Below are 18,550 nucleotides of genomic sequence, written 5' to 3'. Positions count from 1 at the left end.
CTTTGCCTTTGGCTGCTGGTGTGCAACTCTGCCCATGGGCCCCAGCTTGCCTGGGTGGGGATACAGCTGGGACTGCTGGAGGTCTCCATGCAGCTGAAGGCCACAGGCTGTGGGAGGTGTGGGCTAATGCAGGTTGCAGCCCTTAGGCCCCAAAGTAGCTGTTTTGGCTCTATTTGAACCCAGGGGAGCTTAGTCGGCTGCTGGAGGAGAAGGAGTCCTTCATCAACCAGCTGAGCCGTGGCAAGGCCTCATTCACACAGAACATTGAGGAACTCAAGAGGCAGCTGGAGGAAGAGACCAAGGTGAGGCTTCTAGGGCATGGCTGATCTCTGAATGACACAGATCTCGGGGAATGGGACGTGTGTCCCACTGTGGCAGTGGCCCAGATTCTTGGACTGGGGAGGTGGGACATACCCTGCACACAGGAGCCCTAAGGGCAGCTCTTAGCCTGGGAAAAATAGAAGTTCCCTCCCGCTGCCCCCAATCCCACGCCATGGCCGATGTCCTGGAGCCAGCTGCTCCTCTCATGAGCTCTCCCTTCCTCAGAGCAAGAACGCGCTGGCCCATGCCCTGCAAGCCTCCCGGCACGACTGTGACCTGCTGCGGGAGCAGTATGAGGAGGAAGTGGAGGCTAAGAGTGAGCTCCAGAGGAACTTGTCCAAGGCCAACGCAGAAGTGGCCCAGTGGAGAACCAAGTATGAGACGGATGCCATCCAGAGGACAGAGGAGCTGGAGGAAGCCAAGTGAGTCTCATGGCAGGAGTCTGTTCCTTGCAGGTGGCATGCTTTCATTCAAAGATGCAGCTTTCCCAGACCCCACAGTGAGGCTGCATCCTCCTGCACGGACTTGAGGCTGTTTGGGCAGGCTGTGGCCTCCCCTCCTTTAGAGCAGGGGGTGGGATGACACTTGGGCTGGGAGCACTCATCCCTTGCTGCCATTGACAGGAAGAAGCTGGCCATCCGACTGCAGGAGGCAGAGGAGGCAGTGGAGGCTGCCCATGCCAAGTGCTCCTCACTGGAAAAGACCAAGCACCGGCTGCAGACAGAGATTGAGGACCTCTCGGTGGACCTGGAGCGCGCCAACTCGGCCTGTGCTGCCCTGGACAAGAAGCAGCGCAACTTTGACAGGATCCTGGCTGAGTGGAAGCAGAAGTATGAGGAGACCCAGGCAGAGCTGGAGGCTTCGCAGAAGGAGTCACGCAGCTTGAGCACAGAGCTCTTCAAGCTCAAGAATGCCTATGAGGAGTCCCTGGACAACCTGGAGACCCTCAAGAGGGAGAACAAGAACCTGCAGGGTAGGACTGGGCTCAAGCTTTCCCCTTGGACTCTCTGCCCAGTGTCCTGCTCTCCCGGGCAGCCTGTGGGTCCCCTGTCCTCATCCATGTGGTGGGATGGGGGTCCCTTGTAGGCAGGGAGCAGACCTTGCTCCTCAGCCAAGCCTGGCCCATTTCCTCCTTGGAGGGATGCAGCAGCCCAGCCAGGAAGCCAGCATGTGTCCTGCCGTCTTGCTGGGGGCACTCTGGGCAGACAGGCAGTGTCACTTGGTACTTGTTTGCAAGTGGTGTGTGTTTTGCTGCCAAGAGTGCCATGGCTGTGGCATGACGCTGGCTTGGAGGTGTTGCTCTTGGACAAGCAGGTCTCCATGGGTCCTTAATGCCTCTCCCTGTCCTCTCCTTCACCCAGACTGCAGAAATGGCCCCAAGCACAACCTCAGCTCTCTCCACGGGGCTGGGGGGACATCAGTTGAGCCTGGGCAGGGGGATGGGGAAGTCACCTGCACAGGGCTGGCCCCCCAAACTCGTTCCTGACCAAACGCCCTTCTGTCCCTGCCAGAGGAAATTGCTGATCTGACTGACCAGATCAGTCTGAGTGGCAAAACCATCCATGAGCTGGAGAAGCTGAAGAAATCCCTGGAGAGTGAGAAGAGCGATATCCAGGCAGCTCTGGAGGAGGCTGAGGTGGGTCCTTGTTTCCCACTGAAGCTTGCATGTGCCCGCTGCCCTCGAGAGCCACTGGCCCACCCTGCAGCTCTGGTTGGATGCTGCTGGAGCGGCAACCCACACTGCACTAGCAGGGTGACAGTCCTGAACCAGGCTGCAACCCCTGGGCACCCCGCTCATGCGGGTTGTGCAACCGCAGCAAGGCATTGGGGTGGCTCCACCTGCCCTGCTCCCCATAGCTCTGGGCTGGGGGGCAAGGCCAAGCTGGGGTGGGTGGCTGGGGAGATTCCCCCCCGGCACCACCTTCTCATGGCTGCTGCTGTCTCTAGGGAGCCCTGGAGCATGAGGAGAGCAAGACACTGCGCATCCAGCTGGAGCTGAACCAGATAAAGGCTGATGTGGACAGGAAGCTGGCAGAGAAGGACGAGGAGTTTGAGAACCTGAGGTGTGTGTGGAGAGGGGACAGGCTGGACCCTTATGGCAGGGGCAGAGCTGGTACTATGGACCTGACAGGGCTGCCACAGACTGGGTGTCCCTGGGTGGATGGGGCTGATGCATCATCCCTCCCACAGGCGCAACCACCAGCGTGCCATGGACTCCATGCAGGCCACGCTGGATGCAGAGGCCCGGGCCAAGAACGAGGCCGTTCGCCTGAGGAAGAAGATGGAGGGAGACCTGAACGAGATGGAGATCCAGCTGAGCCACGCCAACCGCCAGGCTGCCGAGTTCCAGAAACTGGGCCGCCAGCTCCAGGCCCAGATCAAGGTTGGACGGCTGTGGGTGGGACAGATTCAGTGCTGTCCCTGCTGTCAGCCCTGCCTCCCTCCTGTCCCCACTGACCCCGTGTTGCCCGGCAGGACCTGCAAATCGAGTTGGATGACACTCAACGCCACAACGACGACCTGAAGGAGCAGGCAGCTGCCCTGGAGCGCCGCAACAACCTGCTGCTGGCGGAGGTGGAGGAGCTGCGGGCAGCACTGGAGCAAGCAGAGAGGAGCAGGAAGCTGGCAGAGCAGGAGCTGCTGGAGGCCACTGAGAGGGTCAACCTGCTCCACTCCCAGGTGAGGGACCACTGGATCCCGGGTCTCTGCTGTCACTGAAGCAGCAGGAGTCTGTCTGGCAGTGGGGCCGTCAGCCACGGTGAATGGCCGGTCCCTGTGGCACTGCCCTGCTCTGTCCGCAGAACACGGGCTTAATCAACCAAAAGAAGAAGCTGGAGACTGACATCTCACAGCTGAGCAGCGAGGTGGAGGACGCGGTTCAGGAGTGCCGCAACGCTGAGGAGAAGGCGAAGAAGGCTATCACAGATGTAAGAGTGCAGTGGGGATGGTGCTGTATGGTTTGGCAAGGGTGCCCAGCACGCTGTGGGGCTGGTGGGTGGGAGGAGAAGGGAAGGTCTCAGAGCTTCTCCATTGACCCCTGTGTCTGGCAGGGCTGCCTGGCCTTGTGGTGATGCCTCTGTGCTCTTGGCCTTGCAGGCTGCCATGATGGCAGAAGAGCTGAAGAAGGAGCAGGACACGAGTGCACACCTGGAGCGGATGAAGAAGAACATGGAGCAGACCATCAAGGACTTGCAGATGCGCCTGGACGAAGCAGAGCAGATTGCTCTCAAGGGGGGCAAGAAGCAGATCCAGAAGCTGGAGGCCAGGGTGAGATGGGAGGGGCAGATCCCTGGCTGTGCCACCTAGGAGCAGGCTCCTGGCACTGCCCCAGGCCCTGTAGCACCAGGCTTTGCAGGGCACCGGCGCTGTCCCATCCCTCTGGGGCCAGACTGTACCACAGGGGGACTGTGGGCAGTGAGGGGCAGTCCCTGAGGACTTGCAAGCCTGGGGCTGGCTCCATGCCTTTGCTTGGGGTGGCTTAGCCTTGGCTGTGGCTACTGTGATCTGGGGAAAGTGATTTGACCTCAGCTGGTGCTGGCACTAGGGAGCAGAGTGCTGAGCTGGCCTCTATCCACCCACAGGTGCGGGAGCTGGAGGGAGAGTTGGATATGGAGCAGAAGAAGATGGCTGAAGCCCAGAAAGGCATTCGCAAGTATGAGCGGAGGATCAAGGAGCTGAGCTACCAGGTATGGCAGCACCAGGCGCAGCTCCAGCCCAGCAGGACTTGGCCCAACTCTCCCTGTGCTCAGATCCTTGTGTTATCCAACATCCCACTCCAGCCCAGCCCAGCCCAGCCCTGCTGCCTTCTGGGTGCTGTGCTGGGACCGACAAGGGCAGGACAAGCTTCTCCCTGTCCCAACATCCACCACCTGCTTTCTGTCTTGCCCCTTTGCTGGCACCTCCTAAGCTAGGTAGTGGGGGACGAGGGGAGACCGGGGGGGATATGGGGCTGGTGCCTGGCTCCGTGGGGCAGATTGGTGCTCTCTATTTGTGAAGGGCCCCGGCACCACTGGGACCCCTGGATAAAGGTTGGGGGGGTCTGCTGGAGCACTGCTAATGGGGCCAGGGCACTTGTAGGCTGAGGAAGACCGGAAGAACCTGACACGGATGCAGGACCTGATCGACAAGCTGCAAAGCAAGGTCAAGAGCTACAAACGCCAGTTTGAGGAGGCGGTAAGTGCCTCTCCCCACCACTGCTCTCCTGGGGCTGAGGACAAGTGCTGGCCTTCCACAGGGCTGCCTGGGATGGCTGCAAGGGAAAGGGGCCATGAGATTGGCATGGGGAGCTCGCAGCCTGGTGTCCTGGCTGTGCCCTAAACATCCACCTCCCCTCGGCCCATCTAGGAGCAGCAGGCCAACTCCAACCTGGTCAAGTACCGCAAGGTGCAGCACGAGCTGGATGATGCCGAGGAGCGTGCCGACATCGCCGAGACGCAGGTCAACAAGCTGCGCGCCCGCACCAGGGAGGTCATCACCTCCAAGGTAAGCCCAGCCAGCCGTGGGGAGGGAAAAGCAGGGCAGGGGCTTCTGCCATCCCTGGAGCCAGAGGAGCCGCTGTACAGCCCACGGCCTCATCGTGCCTGGCGCTGCTGTCCTCACCTGCCACTGTTGCCAAGACCTGAAGGGTGGCAGAGTGCTCCCTGCCACCAAGCCCAGGCTCTCATCAAAGCCCTTTTTGTTTTTTTTGCCAGCACGAGTAGCAGAAGCTCAGCTGCCTGCTGTATGTTGGAGGCAAATGGCTGCAACAGTCACTGCCAGCTTTGCACCGCATGAATAAACGTAGATCTGCCAGGACTTGCTCCGTTGTCTCCGTCACAGGGGTCTGCTACCGGAGAGGTGGGGGGCAAGCTGGGGCCATTTTTCACAGCCAGGTAGGGGCAGGAGACAGGCACAGGCCTCCCCTCTCCCTGCTCTATTGCCCTGGCTTGCTCCAGGCTTTTGGTGGGTTTTGGTAAGAGCCCTTTCCTCTTCCCTCCCCACTGCCCCCCCTTCAGCTCTCTCTCCCCTGTAGGGGACCAGACCTGAGGGGTGAGGGTGGAGGGCAGAATGTAAAAAACACAGACCCTGGGGGAGAACATAAAAAAACCCCTCACTACAGTCCTGCAGGGCTGAGGGAGAGTTGTTAACAGCTTTGGCAAAGGGACTGTAAAGAAAGACATCTCCACTCATTTCTTTAAAATAGATTTCTTTAATAGTTTCCATTTAATACGTTCATTTGCGGTTAGTAAATTGGCATTAATCTGGGCAGCATGAACCTCAGCAATCCATGGGGCTAGTGCAGACTTCCACTATTTGTTAGTGACAGGGGTCCCCTCTCCACCCCTGTCGCAGCACACAGCCTGCTCCAACCTCCACTGAAGCCAGTGAGCTCTCCCCAGCACCATGCAGGACACTTCCTCCCTGTGCTCTCCATAAATAAGACAAAACAAGGATGAAGGAGAGAGCTGTCTGGTCCCTCTCAAAATAAGATTCTTGAGGCCTCTGGCATGGACAGATGAGCCCACAGGAATGTGGCCCCCAGTTAAAATTTGCCTGTGACCCTCTCTGCATGCTCAAGCCCCTGCCCACCACAGGCAGAGCCTTTCCTCTGGAGACCAGTGCGCTCCCTCCTTGGAGGGGCTGCTGTGGGTTTTTTTCCTGTGCCCTTCTCTGCAGCCAGCCAACTTGGCCTCCTGCGTCAGCCTGAAGGCGAAAGCAAAGCCAAGCTGCCTCTAGCAGGCGAGCACCCAAAAGTTACTGTGCTCCCAATGCTGGGGGAGGAGCAACCCACGAGCCAGAAGGCAGGCTGGCGTGATTTCAGCTCAGCCTCACGCAGGTCAATAGCCAAGGACAGACACGGCTTGGCCCCTAACTGTACGTTACATAAATACAGAGATTTAAATGAGACTCTGCAGGTTTATAGCAGCAATCATTGGATGCACCAATTAACTAGACTATGGAAAAGGCATCCCTTAACTTAAAAGCCTTTTAATTTGAAGCATTTATTTGAAGTGTACATCTATTACAGTTAAGAAGAAGCAAAGATACACCAAAAACACAAATACCCAAGAACAAAAAAAGTACAGATGAGAAAGAAATCAGCTCAGGGGAGGGAGGGGGCCAGGTGGGGGTGACCTGATGAAGAACAGAGAGTTGCAGCTACCAGAGCAAAGAGCTCCCGCACAGAAAGGGTGCCACCAGGGTAACCTCACTGGAGCCGGGCAGAGTCTGCCCAGGGGATTCAGCCCCCCAGGAAGGGACACAAGGATCCCCAGGAGCTCCTGCAAGGCTCCAGATTTATGCACAAGCTCAGCAGCTCTGACCACCCTGCAAGCAAAGTACTGACTGCAAGTCCACAGCAGGACACGGAAGTGCGAGATGAGTGAGAGGAGAAGGGTGACTTTTAGAGAGCAAGTCCTGCACCTGGGGCTGGAAGCCTCATTCACTCATCCAGGCCCCAGCACAGGGAGCCTCAGAGTGGGTTTCATTCTGCTGGCAACAGTTAAAGACAAAATGCTACAGCTCTGGGACATCCTCGCCACCAGTCCCTCACCAGAGCCTGGAGAGAGCTGAAGTCATCTCATCAAATAAGTTAAGAAAATTTTAAAAAATTCAGATGCATGTTTCAAAGAAAACTGGTTTCTTTTAGCTGGAGCTGCAAGACACAGTTTTTTTGTTTTTTGTGGGTTTTTTTTGTGACTTAAATGCAGTAGCTCAGGACTTCAGACTGTATTTTGTTCCTGGGAATCTGACTGTCTTGGAGCAACACAGTTAACACTGGTGAGCAGGTGAGGCATATGCAGGTTTGGCAATCAGGACTGCCAAAACCCGATTCCCCCTTCCCCAACATATCCTACAAAGTTACTTTCAACCAGGAGTGTTTGTTCCCAGCATTTAACACATTCTGATTAAAATAGATCCAGGAAAAAACTGACACCTCCAGTCAATATTGCACTTCAAGATTAATGTGTGTGTTGATATTAAGGACTGAAAGCAGAAACTGACGTAAGACTTCCAGGTATAGCAGGTTAGCATCAAGAGCAATGGTCCTGAAAAGGATTTTAAAACCAGATTAGTTACCCAAGAAGGGACAAGCCGCAAGTTTAAAAAATTAGTACATTTTAATGCTAGTGCTCCGTGAAAAAGCCAACCCCTGTTGCAATTCCACCACTGCTGAAATGTCTCTGTTCTCCGCAGCATTGTAAAATGCCTTCAGATGGGAAGGATCTGCAGGAAAGACAGCAGGAACAGAGGTTCTCTCCTAACGCACAGACAGACAGGTTTAGTACCAAATGATCCAAAAGTAGATGGTAAAGAGGTGACTGGAGCTAGGGCTCTCAGGAATTAAAAGCACACACACACGCACACACACTCACACTCTAACCAACCCTAAACCCCTGATTCCAAACCCCAACAGAAGAGTTACACATGAAGGGAGTCCATGTGGTGGCTCTGCACGTGGCTGGTGTGTCGGGGTCCCAGTCAGACAGGCTCCTTGGACCTCACATTTGGAGGGCAATTTCTGTGCTTTTTGACTTGCTAATTCTGGTAGCCATGAAAGAGAGCCACAACTAAATTGGCACAGACAGAGTATCCTCATCTGTCAGCAAAAAAAAAAAATAATCTCTGACCAGCAACACTGGACTGGGAGAGAGAGAAAAAAAAAATAAAGAGGCTGGTTTTTGCAGGTGATTTACTTTTTATCCCAGAACAACTGGAAGATACATCCCTGAATGTGTTGCCCAGAGAGCTTTCAAAGTCTCATCCGTTAGAGATCAGAGATGGGGACCAGGAGGGGACTGGGGTTTTAACAATGCAGTAACGCTCCACAGTTCCAAGCCGCACACACACACACACACTACACAGCGTATCCCTGAAAATCCATGGGCTGCGAGGTACCCTCCAAGCGCTGTCCATCAGAAGCCAGAGCGAAGAACTACTCCTCAGAAAAGTCTCTGTCAATGTCCATATATGCCTCGTCGATGTAGCTAACTATGGCACAGGGGGATGTCCGGTCTGGACTGAGCAGTATAGATACAGTCTCTTTCCAGTAGGTAAAACTAATACATGAGCTCTGTGGAAAGAGATGAAGAGGCTGGTTAGCATGGTCCACAGGCACCAACATGCAGCAGAAGACACATCCCAAAGGCATTAAGCAGAAAGAACTGAAAATCACTTCCTATTCAGCCTGACTTCCCCAGCCACACAGATTAACACCTCTGATTCACCATTCAGCCCATCCTTCCTGGGGTGTAGAGCAGAAGGGGTGGATGCTGAACCAACTACACCTTCTACAACCAGCCTCCCACTATCCAGCTACAGGCAGGGACTCCCTGCACCTGTGGCAACTATAGCCCTGCTAAGAGCAGCACAGGGTGACCACCACACCAGCAAGTCTGGGCTGCTTTCCACAGGACAGCTGCCTTGTCTTCTGGCAGCTACATCAGATACTTTTCCTGCACTGTTTGCCACACCAGGAAGAGGGGACAGTCTGGTTAAGGTGTTAACTAGTCTGGGAGCTGCATTCTGCCCTGCCTCCACATCCTTGTGCAGCGCTGGCCATCTCGCCAGCCCTGCCTCTCAAACCTGCTCAGCATTGGCAAGTCCCACTTCTGTGTGCCAGAGCCAAGACCTAAGGTCTTGTTTACACAGAAACCCAGCACCGACCCTGTGGCAGTCTGACTGCTTGCAGAAGGGACCTGACTGGCTAAGATGATGTGACAAACACTACAGAAAGTTACACTGTGGGGCAGAACTTGCTCCCTTCTTTCCCTTCACAACCTCTCACTTCTGATTTTTGCTAGGTGACTAGTAGACAAATAGTGCTATGATTGATTCTTGCTATGGTAAGAGGTACACATACATTTTCTAAGCATGTGCTGTCTTTATCCTTATTGAGGTAATGCTGTTGCCAGAATCGCAGGAGACTGTGGAAGTTGTTCAGGATAAAGCCTGGGTATTTTTCTGTATATTCCATCTGTTGCAAAGTGCGCAGATAAAAAGGTAGCTTTTCTTTCCTTCGGGCCAGCATTAGGATAACTAAACTTGTGTTCAAACAACTGACATTTTCCTAAAAGTAAAAATGACACAGTAGGTCAAACAACAACAACAACAAAAAAACCCCAACACTCCCCCCAAATCAAGATATTGGTTGTACACATATCCTTAAAAAACATGCTCGTGGTAAGCATGCAGAGGAGGTGCTCCTACATGTATCACGAAAGAAGGGACATGGGTCTCCCCAAGAGAAGCCAGATTCCTCCCTGCTCCCAGCCCAGTTCAACACCATACAGTATCAGCAAGATAACTGCAAAGTTACTGTCAGCTCTTTACCTGTGTAAGTGTCTGTACATGAATAATATTAATGAGACGGAAAAGAAAGGACATTCTCATGGACATCTGGGACATATATGATAACAGGCGGCACTCTGACAGGACTTCTGCAACTGCGGCAAGAGGAAAGAGACGATCACTGGGTGCTTAAAGCTCAGACATATTGCAATATGGCAGTAAGAACTGTTGCTCAGACTATAACGGCAAACCTGCAAGGTGGCAATTTTTCTGTCTAAACCCAAAATTTTCAAAGCCCAGACTTAACATAACTATTATCACTACCAAACACCCCCTCACCCCCCATTTCTTATTCTTTACCTTTAGCATCAGACTGATTCTCAAATCGGTCCAGGGACAGTGTAATGCAGCGAACAAGCATGTTGGAGTCAACCAATGAACTGTTGATCTGATTTAAAAATACCTGGAACTAAAGAGAAATACTTTTAAATGTTGCATTAAAAAAACAAACAAAAAAATTCATCTTACACGCACACTCATAGATGAGGTCTGACTGAACAGCATTTCATACCCTTTTCAGAATGCATATGGCCAAGAGATGTACTAAACCAATTACTCTGTTGGCACAAGGGGAACAGGTCAGCAAACCCAAGTAGGAAGAGTTATGAACAGGGTTTGGTGACTAGAGCAACAGTAAGTGTTCTCCAGATTTTTGACACTGAAGGAGTGCAGTTCTTGAAGGTTACTGGAGAAATCGCCTTGACTTCTGAGCACAAACATGCACTTCACCAAAATAAGGCTACACAGATGTGGACAATTTTCCCTTTCCTTCAGAAACTAAAGTTAGGTTCAGAATGCCAAAATACTCAGGGTCATTACCTTTTTGTTATCTCTAACAAAAATAAGAGGAGATACACACTCCCGAGCCTGCCTCATCCAGCCCAAGCCAATACTGGCACCAAGGGCCGACCAAAGGATCCCTATAGCAAGTACCTTAAAAACACTAGAGAACAGAAAAATACCGAAGTCCTGGCACCACTAAAAACTCTTTTGAAGCTGTGTCAGTTCAATGAGACCAAGATTTCATATGTTACTTGTTTTGAAAGAGGGAGACGAGACAGCATGGCTGCTGGCCTCTGTAGTTCCTCCAGCTCCATGTTTTCCTACGCTTATTTTGTACAAGCAGACAGTGCTGGACAGTGCTGGGGAGGAATACAGTAAGGGTTTTCATACAGCATGAGAATTAAAAAAAATTATACATCAATAAATAGGAAGCACACACAAAGTATAAAGAGAGATTCTCTAGAATGTGTGAGTTCATTTACCAGAAAACAACCTGAAATTCAATATATCTTTCTTTTAAATACATCTCTGCTTCTATTCTCCAAGGTCTGCCAGACCTAACAGCAACCACAGAAAAATTACCATAACATAAGCAAGAGTATGAGGTCATTCAAAACCTACAAAACAGCTGATGTTACATGCATGAAGTGCACAAGAGCATGAAACCACTTTGCATAGAGAGCTGCCCATTCTTGATCTACATATGCAACTAAGTTTTATAGGTAATTACATCAGCCATGACTTCTTAAAGTGACTGCAAGTTCAAGTAACATCAAAGATACGTCTTTTTGTAGTATCAAATTTTAATGAATACTTTAAGTCATCTCCATGAAGATCCCCACCCCCAAGCTCCAATCAAAGATTTTTTGGAGCCTGTCTTAATGTCCTCAACTATCAGCTTAACCCAAACCCCACTGACTTCACAGGAAATGATCTACCATCTTTGAGCCCTGACCTTAGACCTGCCTGATCATGTAACAGGGCAACGTTTTCTGAACAGCTCAGCGTTTGCTGACTCAGAACAGCTGGGCGCACTTCTGAAAACATGAGTGTATGCAGCAGCATATGTGCTTGCGAAGAGACTTTGGCAGCTCACTCCTTAGGGTTTATTGTGCACCAAGCTCAACAATCACACCAAAATCAGCAAATGAATCTGAGTTTCTCAGTGCTATGTTTGGTTATAAGAGCATGTAATTTGACCCACTGGGGACAGCTTTTACAAATATTTACCTTCTCATCTGTGTTGATGTACTTGTTGAACCTCTTGAATGCATCAATATTGAATTTCATCAGTTCTCCCAGAAGGTCAAAGTAACTCTGAAGCACATCTCGTGATTTGCACTCACTATCAACAATGCAGTAGAGAATATGCTGGCATGGGAGGAAAACATGTTATTGCCACAGTTTAGCCCAAGCCAGCAGTACAGCATAGACTCTGATTTCATCACTATTTAAAACATTTATCTGCAGGTTTAGTTCTTAGATGACAATTCACGAGTCTTCTGTTAAATTAACTTCCCAGTGATGCAGGTTACACAACTGGCCACCCCACACCTGGTTGCCACAAGCAGAATTCACGAATACTTTTCAAGAATTGCCCTATTCCCAGTGAATATTTAACACTACATTTTAACCCTCTTTTGAATTCATTACAGATGAATCCTTCTTGCTTGCTATGGAGTTACATTACAGAGGAAGCTTGACATATACTTTGTTACCTCCAGGAGTCCTCTTTTTAGCAGGAACATCTGGTCTGCATAGGAGGTGGTGCCTCGCAGAAAACTTTCAACTGCCCTTGCTTGCCAAAACCTGAGAAATAGAAGAAATGAGTTTTTAAATTTTGGAGCAAGGGGAGTATTTTATTTACTATAATTTAAATCAAGTTTCCTAATCTGTTTCACTCCAATCTGAAGCTGGAGTCAGACCTCCCGATTGTACAGAAAATCACTGACTGTACTGGGTACGAGGTCCAATGCAAGCTTTGGCATTCTCCCTCACCTGTGCTGCCACTGTAGCCAAGTGCAACAAAGCCAGAACTTTTCACAGCTTATGATTTTCCAGCATTTTCAACTGCTATAAGCTGTATGAAAACAAATCAATTTCCCAGTCAACTCAAAACAACATGTTACAGTGCAAAGTGAACCCACCTGAAGGAGGATTCAGCTGGTTCCTTCTTCATGACCTGAAGCAGTCTGGTCAACAAACCTCTTTTCCCATCACAAACGAGACTCCTAGAGCATGTGAAGAAATTACAGCATGAGTGGAAAGGCTGGCAAACACTGTACCTTGCAGAACACTGAATCCTGTCTCTTCTCCAGAGCTTTTAATGATCAAAATCCCAGTATTAAATGTACAGTACAAATACTCATTAACTTTCGTTACTAGTTCTACCAGTGGAAGAGTTCTCACTTGCCTTTGGTAAACATCTGCAATACCTTCAACGTGACTTCCAAATAAATCCTACGGAAAAATTATTCATTTTCTCTCAAAATGTTAATGATTTCAGAAATACCGATTCACAGCTTGTAGGAATTAATAGATTAGGAAAAAAACATATACCACATTTGAGCTTAGGAATGAAACACATGCCTTTTTTTCCCCTCAACAAATGTAAAGGAAGCTCTAAGTTCTGGTTAGGAGGCAGAGCACAGTTCAGAAATCTAGTTGCTACATGAGGTAGCCTTCTTCTGTATGTACTAGTGAAAGTAGAGGCTGTAGAACTGCAATACTATTTGTATTAAATAGCATCTTCAGTGCAATATCTACCTACAGTAAGCTCAGCTCCTGCAGAAGCAATGCCTTGATCTGATGTATCAAGAAAAGCAACATGGAAACAAAATGCTAAGGGAGAAAATGAAACCAAGTTTAGAAACTGAGCAATACTGCCTGTCTGGCTATACAAACCATCCTGCAGAGGTAGAATAAGATGCTTCAAGTGGCACTCTTCTACTCAGAAAACACCCCAGCATGCATACTCAGCAGATGCACCCAGGTTAACAGCTAATGTATCAGCACCTTTGCGGGGCAGTCAATAGCCAGCTGAGAAAGCCCTTGTGGGAAGTGGATTTCTTGCAGCATGACAGCCTGTGCTTACTAACACTCAAGAGAGATGAGAAACTTTGCAGGTCAGAAAAAGCTGTTTACACCCCTGATCACTGCTTCCTTTCACTGCGCTCATAACAGGGTGAATTTTTCCCCCTAAATACTTACTCCTTTTTGAACAAAGCCAGAAAGGTACCTGTGCTTAGAAGGAAAGGATCTGAGTAATACAGACACCATTTCTTCCCAATTAGGCACAGTATTATGATAATAATTATAATCTAGAAATCCTCTTAGAGAATTCCATTTTGAAGCAAGACAAATCTGCTCTGTGTAGACCAAGTCCCTGCTGATACTGTGGGAGCATTCCGACAACTAAATTCTGCAAACAGTGTTTCATCTTGTGAGGTTTGTACATCAGAATCATGTATTAAAGAGCTTATTAAATCAAAATAGTCAATCTAACAGATACTCAAATATAACACTAGAGATTCTCTAAGTGGTTTAACATGTTAATCTAATTTAGCTTATTCTAGTTATTAGCTGCTCTTCAAATAAAGACTCTGAGCAGACACACTTAGATCTGTTTACGCAGATTGGAAATGGACATTATGCGTGCACAGATTGCTCCTGAATCTCAAAACTAGGATTTATTATTACCAGCAATTCATGGATTAGAGGCATCCCAGTTTACTTTCCAGGTCCGTCTACAATGCCTGCAGTGAGAAAAGCCAGACAAACAGGCAGACCTCGCACATCACAATGAAGTCTGGGCCATGAACCCAAACCCCACATTTTAGGTTGCTTTTATTTTTACAGCGCCTTACTCTGAGCACAAGGACACTCTGGATTTGCTAATGACCATAAGTATCATACAAACCTAGACACTTCCCACTTAAACATGTCACTGAAACCGAAGCAAGTGTGGTGGACAGAAGGACTTCAAACAAAACGGGTGACCATCAAACCTCCAATATAAGTGCTTGTAAAACGCTAGGAGCTGCTGACCTAAACCCTGTATCCCTACTCACCTGTCTGTGTTGACAACTGCATCAACTTCAGGGATGTTGGCTTTATGGGAGATTGCACTCAGCTCATTAAGTTCTTGGCTGTTTAAAAGGAGATACTTGTTCCTAAAGCAAGACAGTTGGGAAGTAGGGGAAAAACATATGATGAATTCAAGAGGCAGACAAACATGCAACTCCATGAACAGTAAAGCCACACGCCTATGAGGGCTGCAGGACTAGGCAATCAGCTTTCACCTCGCCAGCTCTTCACAGCCATTCACACTCTACTGCTCTCCACCACAGCACACTCCCAAGGTAGGCCAGCTAGCTGCTGTTTTGCAAGCCTCCTCCAAAATTTACCAAACACAAGTTTCAACACTGACCAGCTTTGAGATGGTGGCTCTTTGCTGACCTGTTCAAGATCTTATTGCTTGTTTTGCAAATATCTGTTTCCAGAAACACTTGGGTTTTTACAATCTCAGCAACATTTTGCTGAATTTCAGAAGACTTAAATAGCAAACTTTTTCACAGCTTCCTACAGTTTTTCCCTGCCTTATAGTGACCACGCTCCTTACCAGTAATAAATCTCAGTTAGAAAACAGAAACTGCAAAAAAAAGTACTCAAACATCCTGGCATTTTATTACTCTGAGCAAACTGTTTACTCTGGAAATATTTAAAAAGTTCATGAAATGTAGAAAACAGAACAGGAATGGATATAAATCCAAGGAATTTGCATGAAATTCTTTATCAAATACTGATCTTTTCATAATGAAAAATTAATTTATCTGTAAAGTAAATTAAATGCAGAAAAAGTCTGACAAAGTAGAAATGTAGTCCAGAGGCTCCCTTTGACAGAGTCCCTGTCCAATGTCAGCGTGCTCCCTTAGAGCCCTCCTACTTCAAAGTGCTCAGAATCAGACAGCAAAGATTTATTTTCAGGAAACCTAAGGATGCATAGGATGCAGTGTTGAGTGTGAGTGTGTGCAAAGAGAACCTATTCATCAAAACATAGCAACTACACAGAAGATAAATTATTAGACCAGAAAGGTGACGTGGATGCCTTCTTGCTTCAAACACTATCTTCCAGATTAGTGCCCACTGAGGCTGTCACTTGAAGCTTCTTTTGATCTGGATCAACACATTGCTGTAATGAAAATAGAGCCTCTCTCTCCATGCAATAAACAGTTAGGCAATTTTGGTTTGTACGCAATTTTACTGAAGTTAGTATACAAGTACTTGCTCTCATCTTGTCCTCAGCTAGCTCAGCTTATCTGTGATTTCACAGAAAGTTCATGTAGCTATTTGTTTAAAAACCCTAACCAGATTCCACATGTTCCACTTGATCAAACGTTACAGCTGAAAGCTGTTTTGTGTTTAAACAAGCCTGAGATCTTTGTAGTAGCCACTTAAGTAGGAACACCATCTAAAGAGATTTTATTGGAAAACCTGGAGTGATTCCTGCGCAAACAATGTCTTGCATGAAGGATTTACAATAGGTCAGTCTTCCCCTTATGTTTACAGTACATCCAGCAGCTCCCCATTCTCAAAGCTAATACTCTGCAATCAAAAAGGCTGATACTTCCAATATGCGTATCTAACAGTACTAGATAAAACCTACACAAAAACATCACCCTGGCTGTAGATATGACCAGGTAGGCAAGAAGTGCAATATGCCTCAAATGCAGATGTTTGTAAGGAATAAGACACCATCTTGCAGGACTGAATTAGAGCAACAGGAGACTGACAGAATGCAAGATACTATTCTACAAGTCAGAAGAGATGAACAAGTACCTCTGTATCATCAGCAGAGAATAAAAAAAACCAAAAAACAAAACCCAAGCAAACCCCATCACCCCTCAACTACTCCAGCAGACTCAAGCTTTGTAAGTATGCCTTTTGAAGGCAAACAGAAGCTTTCTTCCTAACTCCAACATAGCTTCCCAATGGCTAGCTGACAGATAATTGTTCCCCTAACATTTTCCCATCCAGTTTAATCAGGTCTTCTCCATTGCTGGCATTTAGACAGCAATCATGTCTTCCCAGCCTTTTTACAACGGCAAAAGACTATTGATTAACCTCTTCAGAGTTACACTGTCTTTCACCCTGATCTTCCAACAGCCTTTGTTTCGTGTTTGTTCCACTCTGAATTAAATCTGAACATGTCTCCACAGGGCACATGTGCTCTTGTAAGCACACTGGCTCACTACCAACTCTCAGGGAGAAGACAGATAAACAGCATCATGAAAGCTGCCTCCTTATTTCTTCAGCCAGAAAGTGTTAACTCATCATATAAATGTTTCAGTTTGTTTCAACAGGAAGCAAAATGGCCTATTTTTAATCATCAACAGACATACTAAGACATGCCCATTGGAGAGCACATCCTTAGCCTTTTCATAGCAGGAGCTGAAAGGCACGTGAACATCTGAGTCGAGTTTAAGGACAGTACAATGTTCCATTCACAGGGAGCCTGCACCATGCCTAGGACACCCGCTGTAACAGCAACCCAGCAAACAATACCACCGAGCCACAACCTACCACAGCTTTTCATACTCACTCATGGTGATCACTAAAGCTCTGAAGAAGCCTCAAGAACTGTATCTTTAAAGTAATGTCCTAAAAAGAGACAAGAAAGGTCAAAAAATTTTGCTTTAGTATTTTTGGATATCATTAAGTACCAAGCTGACATGAAACAGCTGAATTGAAAACCTATCCAAATCAAACCCATTTGGACACCAGAGCAAGTGACTTGCATAAATGGAGAAGGCTGCACTTTGCAGGCTTCCCAAAATAGAACAGAAGTGAAGACTGCCTCCAACCCTATGCGCGTAACAGTGAACAATTTCTTCTCACTGCAAAGGCAAAAAAGTTCATCACTCTACTGATCGATTTAGAATATCTAGGTTTGGAGGGGAAAAAAAAAAAAAAAAAGAAACCACCCCTCCCCAGCCCCCCAAGAAATCTGTCTGTGATCCATTTTATGTTCTGTGACTCCTTGCTAGACCTACTAGCTATCATTTCCTTAAGCTTTGGTCATCTTCTACCTTTGACCTCCAGGGACCACAGAATTTACCCCTTTCCCAGTTCCCAAACTGGAAGAGAGGGAAAGAGGCTAAATTGCCCTCTGCTAAATTGCTAGCATGAGCCAAAGATAAATCTTTAAGTGAAAACAATAATTCACAAAAAACTGAATGTTACCACGTCTCAATTAATTTATTACAGAAGCACCTAGTTACTCAATACAACTCCTCAGAACTATATGATAGGATAAAAATCCAATACAGAATTTAAAAAGTTACTCACTGGGCTACAATCACAATTTTGGTTGTGTCCGTGCAGAACAAGGGCTGATGCCGAATGCTTTCTCCAGATCAGTTTGTCAAACAAGTTATTGAGGCCAGGAATCAGTTTGAACTCTGCTATCATTTTATGAACCTGGAAAACAAGAGAAGTACATACCATAGTCTGGTAAACAGATGGGCACAATTACATCATCTTCTGACAACAGAAAGAGTGAATTCTTTTATCAAACAGCACGTGTTTGTGCTAACATGCACACTAACCACAGTGTATCATTACAGTAGTTTCCATTTGGTGGACATGGATAGAAAACAGACATTTTGGGAGAAAGCTGTTAGCCAGTACATCAGTTAACCATGTGCCTCTGGAAACAGCTTTGGAAATCAGGAGATCACTTCCAGCACATCAAAAATACACCTATACCCAACTTCTACGTATCACAAAACTAAGCTGTGAATATTCTGCTGCCAGTCATCTATTGAGCATCCTTTGCTCTTCTAGTTCACACAGCTGAAGCTAAGGTAGTCCTCTCAAGACTGCACAAACTCTCTTGTTTTTGTTCAAGTGGCAGGAGTTCTGAGCAAAGCAGAGTCCAGCAGTACCACAACCACACCACAGTTCAAGCACTGCTCCTTCAGGTTAAGGGGAAGTTGAACGTCTTTAGAGAATGCTCAGAAGGGAAGAAAATGCCAAATTACTCAGGTTTATTTATCAGTCTGCCTGTCAAGCTAAGATGCGGTACTTCATGACATGTTTGAAACAGACTATAGTT

At 47.9% G+C, this 18,550-nt stretch overlaps 2 protein-coding genes across 7 annotated transcripts in view; one reads left to right on the top strand and one right to left on the bottom strand.

Moving 5' to 3' along the window:
• MYH7B (myosin heavy chain 7B) overlaps positions 1 to 5,115 on the top strand; it is a 28,842-nt gene extending 23,727 nt beyond the window's left edge. The window contains exons 30-42 of the mRNA XM_075058996.1: positions 184 to 302; positions 547 to 743; positions 945 to 1,294; positions 1,833 to 1,957; positions 2,269 to 2,384; positions 2,512 to 2,704; positions 2,797 to 3,000; positions 3,123 to 3,248; positions 3,418 to 3,588; positions 3,903 to 4,007; positions 4,399 to 4,494; positions 4,666 to 4,803; positions 5,013 to 5,115. Coding sequence (XP_074915097.1) covers positions 184 to 302; positions 547 to 743; positions 945 to 1,294; positions 1,833 to 1,957; positions 2,269 to 2,384; positions 2,512 to 2,704; positions 2,797 to 3,000; positions 3,123 to 3,248; positions 3,418 to 3,588; positions 3,903 to 4,007; positions 4,399 to 4,494; positions 4,666 to 4,803; positions 5,013 to 5,021 — 1,949 coding nt within the window. The 3' untranslated portion in view covers positions 5,022 to 5,115. The remainder of the gene's footprint in view (positions 1 to 183; positions 303 to 546; positions 744 to 944; positions 1,295 to 1,832; positions 1,958 to 2,268; positions 2,385 to 2,511; positions 2,705 to 2,796; positions 3,001 to 3,122; positions 3,249 to 3,417; positions 3,589 to 3,902; positions 4,008 to 4,398; positions 4,495 to 4,665; positions 4,804 to 5,012) is intronic.
• A 374-nt stretch (positions 5,116 to 5,489) lies between these two features.
• TRPC4AP (transient receptor potential cation channel subfamily C member 4 associated protein) overlaps positions 5,490 to 18,550 on the bottom strand; it is a 39,117-nt gene continuing 26,056 nt past the window's right edge. For all 6 annotated transcript variants that reach the window (XM_075059018.1, XM_075059010.1, XM_075059041.1 and 3 more), the window contains 10 exons: positions 17,782 to 17,913; positions 17,036 to 17,094; positions 14,505 to 14,606; positions 12,582 to 12,665; positions 12,153 to 12,243; positions 11,665 to 11,805; positions 9,952 to 10,060; positions 9,634 to 9,746; positions 9,164 to 9,370; positions 5,490 to 8,374 (listed from right to left, as the gene is read on the bottom strand). In XM_075059018.1, the coding sequence (XP_074915119.1) occupies positions 8,237 to 8,374; positions 9,164 to 9,370; positions 9,634 to 9,746; positions 9,952 to 10,060; positions 11,665 to 11,805; positions 12,153 to 12,243; positions 12,582 to 12,665; positions 14,505 to 14,606; positions 17,036 to 17,094; positions 17,782 to 17,913 (1,176 nt within the window). In that variant the 3' untranslated portion in view covers positions 5,490 to 8,236. The remainder of the gene's footprint in view (positions 8,375 to 9,163; positions 9,371 to 9,633; positions 9,747 to 9,951; positions 10,061 to 11,664; positions 11,806 to 12,152; positions 12,244 to 12,581; positions 12,666 to 14,504; positions 14,607 to 17,035; positions 17,095 to 17,781; positions 17,914 to 18,550) is intronic.

Source organism: Buteo buteo, chromosome 2 (genome assembly GCF_964188355.1).
Source record: "Buteo buteo chromosome 2, bButBut1.hap1.1, whole genome shotgun sequence".
In the NCBI taxonomy this organism is placed as follows: Eukaryota; Metazoa; Chordata; class Aves; order Accipitriformes; family Accipitridae; genus Buteo; species Buteo buteo.
The sequence above is the reverse complement of the archived record's forward strand: the minus strand, read 5'-3'. Positions and strand labels throughout refer to the sequence as shown.